Source organism: Toxotes jaculatrix, chromosome 16 (genome assembly GCF_017976425.1).
Source record: "Toxotes jaculatrix isolate fToxJac2 chromosome 16, fToxJac2.pri, whole genome shotgun sequence".
NCBI lineage: Eukaryota > Metazoa > Chordata > Actinopteri > Toxotidae > Toxotes > Toxotes jaculatrix.
This window is the reverse complement of record NC_054409.1, coordinates 15,852,567-15,863,794: the sequence shown is the minus strand read 5'-3', so window position 1 is coordinate 15,863,794 and position 11,228 is coordinate 15,852,567. Positions and strand designations below refer to the sequence as shown.

At 40.8% G+C, this 11,228-nt stretch overlaps 1 protein-coding gene across 1 annotated transcript in view; it reads left to right on the top strand.

The window, feature by feature from the left end:
* The first annotated feature begins 9,040 nt into the window (after positions 1–9,040).
* unc5c (unc-5 netrin receptor C) overlaps positions 9,041–11,228 on the top strand; it is a 106,122-nt gene continuing 103,934 nt past the window's right edge. Inside the window, exon 1 of the mRNA XM_041059601.1 lies at positions 9,041–9,482. Within this exon, the coding sequence (XP_040915535.1) occupies positions 9,365–9,482 (118 nt within the window). The 5' untranslated portion in view covers positions 9,041–9,364. The remainder of the gene's footprint in view (positions 9,483–11,228) is intronic.

Genomic DNA, 11,228 nt, shown 5'->3' with positions numbered 1-11,228 from the left:
TAATTACATGAAATACGTGTAAAAACCTTGTACTTGTTCTGAGAACAGTCTGATGCAGTTCTTTAAGAGTTTCTGTTGGCCTGGTTGATCATTGTCCACCACATTGTCATCAAGATGAAACAGACAGAGAAGTCTCCTCATTGATCACTTACTAGCTGCTTTTAAACCATCAATACTTTTTAAAGCACCACTTAAGATGAGTAACATACGGCATGTCTCCCTGATGCCTGAGTGCTGCTATTGTAAGAAGCTGGAAACGAGCAGGGGCTATAAAGGCTTTAAGACAAGCAAGAGTGTGATGAAAATTCAGAAAACTTACCACAAACCACAAATAATACACAGTGTGAATAACATGTTTAAAGGGGAAGTCCACCTCAAAACCATGCAGCATGTACAATCAAACTGTAATTATTCCTCCTGTCCACATTAGACCGGGAGAGTCTATTCTAATGGAATAGATGGGGAGGGTGGGCAAAATCTGCAGTCTTCATTCAGTGCAAAGATGGTAGGCAAAGCTGACTTCAGCAGACTGAGTTAGACGATTAAGTGGGTACCTTCAAAAGTTACAGTCTTTGTAGTACAAATTTCCCACTTTGTCAAACTATGCTTCTGCCGCAGCTCAACATGGAAACACTGTTAATATTTTGGAAGATACCTACTTGATTTGTTTAACTCAGACTGCTGAGTCCATATATTTGCAATGCTTTTTTTTTCTCAGAACAAGGACTGTGGATTTTGTCCACCATCATTTACACAGGAATCACATTATGGATCTCTTTTTCTTTAATTACAACAGGTGCAGCATACATACAGGTACAAACAATTTCAATATACAACTGAAAAAATGTGAACCTATCCCTTAAAGGAAGAATTGAACAGAGAGCTGTTCAATGACATGGCAGCAGGAAAAAAAAAGCAGCTACCAAATATGAAATATGGCTTCACATTTTTTAAATCTTTTAATTTTTATTTAATAAAAGTTAAAAGTGAAGGGGACACATTAATTGTTATCCAATTGTCCTTGGGTTAGGGTAGCCACAATGATAAGGTGGCATTGACATTTACCTACACAAAGGGAAATTTTTGCTTTGGAAAAAGTGGAAGAAAATGATGGCCCCACTTCTATGTGTTTATGAGGCTCAGGAGATGAGATCATTTGTTGAGCGAGAGAATGAAAATAGTTTGCACAGAGCCACTAAAGTTGTGGGTAGTCTCTAGCCTCAAGTTGAAGAGAATTAAAGTGCAGAAACATCCTCTCAGGTAATTTTGATTATTTGTTTGTGAAGCAGTGCATTTTCCTTTTTATTTGAATTGTATTTCTCTGAATTCTCTGTAAACTTTAACATCAATGAGAATAAGAAACCAAAAGAATGAAAATTGCCATGGTATTTTTGCACCCTGGTACTTCCCAAGAATAACTGAAGAATCAATCACTATCATCTGGAATGTGATGCATTTTTCTCTGGACTTCCTGTTGATTAAGCTTGAATTTCTGTTGACAAAAGTCTATTCTTTGCCAACAAAAATGGCACTCTAGACCTTCATGAATAATTCTCGCAAAGCTGTTGTTGGACTGGATAATACTCTGTTGCATACAGTACATCTTGGTTGGCAAACACTGGTGATTCTAATTAAATAGCAGATGATCATAATGGATGACAGTGGTCTGTGGTCAGTGAGAGACATCTTTATGCCACAGTGTAACATAAAACATGTCATGAGTATACTTGGACTAATTAACTGAGATTGCCAGTGTCAGTCTTAGCTTGTCACTATCAGAATACTTGACTTTAATAACCCTGACCCATATTTCTGGTTTCAATAGAGGCAAAATGTCATGTTTAAAATACAACATTTTTGAGTGAGGTGCCATTGGGTGTATAGGAATAATACAGTGGTAAATTTTACATGAACAATATCCTTAGATTTTGCAACACAAAACACAAGGTGAAATATCATATTTTACATTATTCATAGAGCATCATAAAAGGCACTTTTAATGTGGTCACTCGAGGAGAACAAATAATTATGATTCAAATGGCAATTGTACTTGTCATTCATGGTTCATAAACTGTCTTATTTATCGTGTTGCAATGTGATTGTGTTCTTCATCTGTCTTAGAGCTGGTGATGAAAACAGAACATCAAAAATTGAGAAATCATAAATATTTGTCCTCATTTTCTCAATGGGGGTTTACATTGTGTTGAGGCTCTATCCACAAACTTTCTGCTAAAAGTAGATTTTGCAGTAAATATCAGAGATTTGAAATGTCATAGAACACTAAATCATACCGCATCCACGTCTTAATTTTCTAAGGAGAGGTGCAAGTACACAGCAGATTTTTTTATGACATTTACCAGTGAAAGTATGTGATGTTTTTTTCCCGCTCTCTCATGTTCATGACAGATCACTCATTAATTTATGCTTATCCACAAGTGTGAACTCTTTGTATTCTCGTAAAAAAGGAAAAGGGGAGAGAAAAAGAGAAACTAAAGAAGAAACAAAGAATTTTCTGTCAGCACACTGCTCCAGTTTAAAGCAGCATATTTCACCCAGAGCCAAAGTCCCACCTCCTCCTCCTCTCACTGTCCTTGACACACTTACCCAAGGTGGACACACTGACCCTATCAGCTGGTGCTGTACACATCCCATAGGGGGCCATAACACCCCGCACCCCTACAGCATCTATCTCCTGCTCCCATGTGCCTCTGTGTGGCCCCCTTCAAATGCCGTGGGCTGTCCCTCAGACAATTCCCTCTCAAGGAGTGATTAATGCCTGTTTACTTCAGAAAGGCCAAACCATTTCCCCGTATGGGAGGTGGGGGACTGTAGAAAAGGAAAACGAACGAGAAGGAAAGAGGAAATGAAGAGGGATGAAACAGATGTATGGATGGGAGACTGTGAGACGCTGCAGAGCTGTACATGCCATGTCAGTCTGGCCTCTGAGCCGGGGAGAGCAAGAGATAATCAGAAGCTTTTATACAGTTAGCAAAGGCCATACAGGAGCCTCTGTGGATTTGAGTCACAGCATTCAGTGGAAAGAGAGCAAATGCTTTTCTTCAAGGATGCACTCAGTGTTTATTAAACAATGAATCACAGACATTCTGTAACTGCCTTGTGGATATTGTAGTACTGCTTTCCTGTTGAAATGCCACCAATCTAGGCTGCTATTCAAGTGCTGTAACCCAAAGAGCCTCGAAGAGCCTCAGTTTCCCAGTAAAACTCACGATAGTGTTCCTGGGAAAATATACACAGACAGAGGAGCACATGAGTACGTGAATGCATCCTATTGCATATTATGTAATATTTTGTTTCATGAGAAAAGTGAGAAAACAGTTGGATGACAAACAACTGATTTATTGTTATTTCTCCCCCCAAAAAAACATTAACTTTAAGCAAGCCTTTTTTTTTTTAAACCTATATATAGGATAGTATCTAGAATCAGTAAATTGGATGTACATATGTATGAGCTGTTGGCTTGTGTGTGACCTGCTTATGTTTGGCACTATGTTTGCCATGCGTTGCTTTTGATCTTTCTGTGATAAAGAAATTTGCCCAAGAGGGATTATTGATGACTTCCTCCACTACTACTACCACTACAAAAAGTAGGCTTACTGCGACTACCATCAGTAGCTGTGAATCTTTTGGCCACATTTCTGCTTAGATTGTGATATCTGCTTGGCTCAGGTCTGATCTAGGAAGGTTTTGATCCAGAGTCCACAGCCACAGCCAAAACTGAGCTGTGGAGAAGATATGACATGTGTTGAGAGGCATATCTGGTCTGTGGCGCAGCAGGACTCTCACCTTCCTCCAGGCTGAATGTTCAAATGAGAAGTCTGAACTATCATTGGCTGGTGCATAGGGTCAAGGTCTGGCTTGTGTCAGCAGTCATACTTGAGCAACTCTGGTGGTCCAAAGAGCTGCAGCACGCCAGTATAATCAACCCCAGTACTGTTAGTACTGTACATGTGGTAAGTACAAACAGCATTAGTGAACCCTCATCAGGCTGCTCTCATGTAAGCTCAACAGAAATTTTGATTCAACTACAACTGTTTTGAGAGCTACCTTTCTGGTGTTTTGGTGTTTTCTATTTAATTCCCATTTCTTTTTTGCCTTGAACCATTCTCTCAGAAAAAAGATTCCCTGTGTAAAATATTGAAAATCCCATATCTTACACTGAGCACTTTCTGGAACCAAAACAAACAAAAAAAGATTAAATGAAACATGCTTCATGTTGACATGTTTGCTGGTTGTGTTCATTCATTTTATAGGCTAATGAAGGATAGATTCTGTGAAACCAAACAATAAAGTTTTGACATTTAGACATTGATCGATAACGTACATCACATGGCTTGCAGATAATTGAAATCAATACATGATACTTTTATTTAAAACAGTTGTAAATATGTAGAATTTCTTATTTAAGTCTTATTATATTACATAATTGCAGCAATGGGAGACACACACACACAAAAAAAACCCCTTGTGTACCGATTGTGTAAATGTCATGTTGAAACACACCCCTGGTGGCAGCAGTGTCTTTGGCTCGGTGTGTTTTACAGGATGACTCACAGTCATGATGGACAGGCAAATCGATATTTTGACTTTGGCCACTGGTTTTTCTCTTACAGGAGGAGCAATGGTAATGGAAGAGGACTGTAAATAAGTGGAAGGTTCTTGACAAATGAATCCATTAACATTTGCCTGTGTCGCCTGGCGAGCAGATTTGCTGTTTTATGGAGCAGGAAAAAAGAGCTAGTAAATCTGAGGGCGCTGTAAGGGTGAGGAGCTGAGAGCAGGCTGGGGAACACATCTCCCATGATGCAGCACTTTATCTCCCTCCCAAATGGCATCTTTATCTGCCTAAATTAAGTTTTGATTCCTTGCCACATACGGAGCTGCAAATCACTTTTAATACTGATATCAAGAGCAGCAGTAAAATGTGCCCAAAGCGATGGAAAGCAGCTTTACTGTGTGGCACATACTGCCGTCACCACCATTCACTGTCTCTCTGCGGCTCACTGTTGTAAAAAAAAACTCAGCCCCAGACCACTGCTTTGTGTGCAAATCATATTATGCCATTTGTCATCATTCAGATTCTTCTCTATCCTGCAGCTCTGCGCATGGAGTAACTTCAACTATCTACCTGTAATTCTGTGGATGAGGAAGAAGGATATCCCCAAAGGTGACTTAATTTATAGCTGTGATTAATTTCCAATTCCATTTTCACTCAGTGATGTTTATCTTTAAAATTAGAAAGAAGCTGAGGCCTGTTTATGTGTACGTGTGTGGTGATGGGAAGGGGGATGGGATGGAGCGGTGGAGTGGGTCCCACATAGAAACTGCATTACATTGCCTCGGCATTATCATCAGTCTGCCTACATATCTCTCTGTTTGTTTGTCTGCCTATCAATCTGTCTGACTGCCTGTCGCTCTGTCTAATTGATCAACAGCCTGACGGGAGAGACAAAGGTCCACTGAACACTCGGCAGGAATATGGGATGTCTGACGTGCTGTGCTGAGAAATATATCCCTTGACAAAGGATGAAGTGTATGTGGTAACAAGCATCTACAGACATGCTGGCGGCTCTTTGAGGCTGCACTTAGCCACAGTAGTGTTGCTAACATAGATTTTAAGCAGGTATAATCTGAATCAGGTATATCAACCTCCTGACAAGTTTTTTCCTTTTTTTTTTAGCAAACTATCAAATGGGTGTTTCTTAGGATGAGTGACAAATTTGACCTGTTGGTGGCCATAGGTAAAAAAGTAAGACGATCACCGAAGTCAGTAGGAGTTAACCTCCAGGGAGCATGAGAAAATTTAATGGCAATCTAATTGTTGAGATAGTTCAGTCCGGACCAAAGTGGTAGAGTGACTGACCGACACCGCCATCTCTGTGGCCACTCCTGTGCATAAAAGCAGAGAAGCTAAATCAGAATAGACTGGCACAGAGAAACACTTCCTCTAATGTCTCCCACTTGGACCATTCTGATGAATGTCAGTAAAGGTTAGTAACAGTATGTCAGCAAGGTATGTGCTATCTCCCTAGGGTTTGACCAGGACTGAGCTATTTACATCTTTATAGATCCCCTGATTGGCTCTCACAATACGGCTTCCCACTGGTTCCCTTTCAAACTAACGGTCACTGATAACACAAGTCCACACTTGTGCCTGTTCTCAAATAAGTCTTGCACAAATGTGACACTGAAAGCACAAAACTGTGCTTTCTGAATTTACATTTGCGAAATATGTAGACTCTCTGTATCCATCCTCCAAGGTTCCTTTTAAGCAAACAACTAAGTGACTCAGACAGTGAGTCATGCGTAAATAAGGCATAGTTATAAAGTATGCAGATAAAGTTCAAGGGTTCAGTTGCTCTGAAGCTCTTACACTGAAAGCTAAAATGGATAAGACGTTTGATTTAAGTGACTTTTAGCTTGCTGTGGTTGTTTGTCCAGACACTCCACTTCCAGCATCTCAGACATGCCTGCCCTCTTGGGGTTGTCATGCACTACAGTGTCAGGTTTCCTGAGAGACTAAAACATCCATCTGGCAGCAGTCCTGTGGGCAAAAATGATTCTTTCCTGACAAAGGTGTGCATGTGAGGAGAGTTATTTGCTGAAAGGGGCACGTTAACAGTGTGGGGGGTATTTACACCTCAGTATTTCTGTGATATCCAGGCTTTTCACTCCTGGCACATACACCTTATCCCATCTGAAAAGCTTACCCAGGTTAGGATTGAATGTTTAAGGTTAAGCGAATGTCTTCTTCATAAAAAGTGAGGACGACTTCCAGGACATCTGTGCTGAAAAAAATATCTCTCACTCCATCAGGCTAGATACAGTAACTGCCAAATACTGCACTGCTCACTTGCATTGAGAGGCAATTATATTAGAAATGTAAACACAGTTTTAAATCTTAACGTTTAGGGCAAGCGCAGGACAATAAAGAAATATAACTGATTTAGTGCAATTCTCAATTTCTCACCAACATGTGACAGAAACCATGGAAAAGATTATCATGGTTTTGAGAACCCATGTTGCTCCCTCTGTTTTCAGAATCTGCACATCAGGGAGTGATGAAAGATGTCAGGGGACAATGGCAAAACTTGTTCAAGTTAACAGGCCACAAATAAATGACAGCTCAGTACAATGCAAGAGTGCAGAAGGACATTTCAGAAAGCACACATCATTTAACCTTGAATTGGATGGGCTGCAGCAGCAGAGGGCTACGCCGCTTTCCACTCCACTCAGCAAAGAACAAGAAAACGAGGCTATGTGAGCCATCACCAGGACTGCCTGAGTGAATAAAGCGCGATCTGAGAAATCCGGGTTTGTGACAAGACAAACCAGTGACAGTGCCAGGATGTGGCCTTCACAGTCACACTCTTTGTGTTTGAGTGGATATATGCAGAAAGACAAGATGCCATTTAACATGCACACACATTGTCTCATGATTGTTTTAGGAACATGACAGCAACCTCAGTTTTCCTCCCCTATAGCTTGTGCATATCTCAACCACACAGAGCACCTTTAAGATGATGTGGAGTGTGTTGATAGCAGCATGAATGCATCACTGTGGAGTCAGCATAAACCAACCCTCCCTGAGGAACGTCTACAGCACCTTGTTCAATCCATGTTTCCATGAATTGGCAAAAGGAGCTTCTGCCTCATCAAGCACGAACTGTGGAACTGGAAGAGTTTGAGTCAAGAATAAAAGCAATTTCCTGCATCTCCTACCTGTAATTGAAATGCCAGCAAGATGACAGCTGCCCATTGACACCACCGTACATTTAAAAAATGGTGATGGGGAGGAGGAGAATACCATGATTCTCAAATTAGATTCATATTTTAAGTTTTCATGTTTCATTTTGGTGCAGAGATAGTGTCAAGCTCATATTTCACTTTAATCACGTAGTGTCGGGGGCATTGCCTAGACATCTGTCATGCATATGTAATTGCTCATCAGCCTTTTATCGGAATCACTGAGACAAATTTCCCCTGGCAAAGCAAAAATCGTGCCTGTGTGTGTGTGTCTGTCTGTGTCTGGGTGTTTGATAGTACGTCTGTTAGGTTGAGCTCATTATTGATCAGGTTTTGTGACATGCTATTACTACTTCTAAATAACAATTAGAGTGGCTGGAACAAGGGCGAGTGCAGGGCCCAGTCAGATAAATTATGCCTTCCTGTTCCAGTGCCTGCACTAAATTAATGACGATTTATGTTCTCAAAATACACAGAGTGACCAGAAAATGGAAGCACCTGTTTGCCATACACAGGGGCCGAATATAACGCACATTTTGTTCAGTACAGTACTGAGCAGCATGTATCCTTATAAAAAAGCAGTTGGGACTCCTTATCATGTTTCAGATGTTAACAATTCCACCAAAGGGACATGTCCCCTCTAAATTTGATGAAACAAATGGTTTTGTTGAAATAAGTCTCAAAGAAGGAGAATTAAAAATCAAGAAATCAGAAAGCAAGAAATAAAAAGAGAAAAGAAGAAAGAATTGTAAATCAGAATGTAGTTTTTTTCTTCTTCTTTCCTCTCCGTAACTCTGTAATGGAGGATTTTTACATTATGTTCTTGGTACTTTATATATTTTATTTTATTTATTTATTTATTAAAACGTAGGATGCATGTTTTCGTGTTTGTTTGTAGGTTAGTTTTGCTGTTCTCGTTTCCCCATCCACCCAAGATCACTTGAGGCTACTTTAAAAGCATCACTGACTTCAATGATTGTCATGTAAGCTGAACCCAAGGCGTCCATTAATCACGCAAGTAATGAACGCCATCCATTCCCTGCTGCTGTCCGGGCCAGGTTTTGATACAGCGCCACCACTTGCCGGAGCACTTGGATTGGCTGAAGGAGCAAGGTAGCCCGCAGAGACTGTTCCTTCCCCCAGTTCAGTCCCGTCAGTGTCAGTGGAGCGCGAGGAGCGGCGCACGCACACACGGCTCACACACACTCGCTTGCACGCGTAAAAGGTGCGACAGAGAGCGACTCACCGGAGGACTTTGATTTTGGCGTGGGACTGACCGGAGCATGAATTTGCCATCAAGACATCGATCCACACTTCCAGACAAACCAAGTGAACCTTCTAAGGGAGAAGCAGACGGAGACAGATTTTAACGCAACACCTTATCTTACGGAGGGCGATGCACCCGCGTCTTATTCCATAAACTGTGACAGTTCGCGTGTTTACAAAAACACAGCGCTGGATTTATTTTCTGCAAAGCTGCTTTTTGCTCTCGGGGTTGTTAAGGGGTGAAAATTTGGCTGCGGCGCACAACAACGAGCGTGTTTGAGCGCAATTTCTCAGAGACTCGGACTTGCCTCAGAGCGGAGTTTGACTCCTCGTCATGGGGTACGGTGCACAGACTGACAGAGAAGGAGGAAGAGTGCTGAGAACCTCTCCTGAGATGCTGACCGCGTCCTGGCTTTTGCTCTTTCTTCTGGTGGACATCGGAGTGGCTCAAGGTAAACTTTATCGTCTTTTCTTGACCTGTGAACTTGGCCTCGCTCTCGGTAAAAGTTCTGTAAACTCCCGTAAGCTACAGCAGGGGTGTAGTGGACGGGAAGAACCACCTGAACTTTGTTTATTTGCAGCAGCATCAGAGAAATAGTGTTTATCCACCTTTTGGCCCTGGATTTATGAAAGATTTAAGGATAAATCCAGCATGTAGCCTGTGTCAAAGCAATAGGCCTGCTGCAGGCTCCCAGAGTAATATGGGTTAAATGGTATGAATATGACAAACTATGAAAGTTAAAATGAAGGCATCTGAAAAAAAAATCAGTTTGTTGAGATCATAGTAAGATGGACTTACAAGAGGTCATAGTTTATCCACCTATTGTGGGATATCATGTTTAGGAAGAATTATACTGGGACATACTTAAAATTAGACCGAAAGGTGAGTAAATTCAGATGTCCAGAAAAGAGTTGCCAACAAAATCACCACTGTTTCACTGGAGAAACTGAAAATTGCTTGTTTCTGGAGAGTCAACCACAGCTGGCGTTTGTAAAAAGAAACAGTTGCCCTATCACATCTCTTCCTCCAAGGAAAGAAATCAAGAAGTGCTCATCAAAATGATATCGATCCCATATTTAGGCAGCTGTTTTATATTTCCCAAAACTGATCCTGTTGTGCACTGAAATCATGACAAAACTACTGGAGATAAAAGATAATGCAAAGACCATTATTTGCCTCTAATTATAATTAACCAAATTAAATTTAAATTTAGATCCTTGTTTTTTTAATGTAGTTTCACCAGGATATCACTCATTCTGGAAAAAAAACCTGCAGATGGGAGGCTGAATTTTCATTCACTCACTCGCTCCTTTACCATCCACAGAGCTGATCAGTTTCCATGTTTTAAAAAATAAGTCATGAAATGATTCATTATTGGTCAGTCTTGATTTGACACACATATGAATAGTGTAATTCTAAAATGACATGGCCATTCTTTGGGAATAATTACATCCTCTAATGATAAATGGCATCAAATTCCAGTGAAGTGAGATATTTTAGTCTCAACCTATTATAGTATTGACCTTTCCTCAGAGGAGATGTACTTAATATGACTGAATAACCTGTGTGTTTGAAACACAGAGCGAAGTTTAGGAATGGGCAATTTTCATTTTCAACCGAACACTTCTCACATAATCAGTTTACATTTGTCATTTCTATTTAACTTCAGTCAGTGAGCGTATTTTAAACCTTCAGCGGGTTTTCAGCCTTTTCCTTCAGTCGAGTGGATTCGCCTGTTGAAAGATGTTTTCTGTAAACCATGGTAGCCGTCAGTTATGAAAAGCTCTGAGATAATGCCACAGCACCTGAAGCCATTTACTTAATCTGCTCTCTCCTGAGTGGGATTGTCTGTCAAACAAAGGGAGCTGGGAGGAACCCATCTGTGAAAGGGTGGATGTTCACTATGTGTTTGTGCATGTGTGTCAGATGCCAAGTGTGTATGCTTCTGGGGTGAGGTAGGTGGTCTGTCTGCTCTTTCTGGAATGAACCAATGAATAACATGGTGAGATGAGGTAAAGTGAGCAGATTTGGGTTGCAGACGTCTGCATGAAAAGACCCAAGGAAGATTTATCAATGGCTTAATATGGGTTTTTTTTTTTTTTTTGAAAGCAAAGGCTTTGCTGCTCATGCAAGAGCAACACAAGCTTAAATTTGCGGTCCAAGCACATAACCTAGACAGGGATGAGGGTCTGTGAGC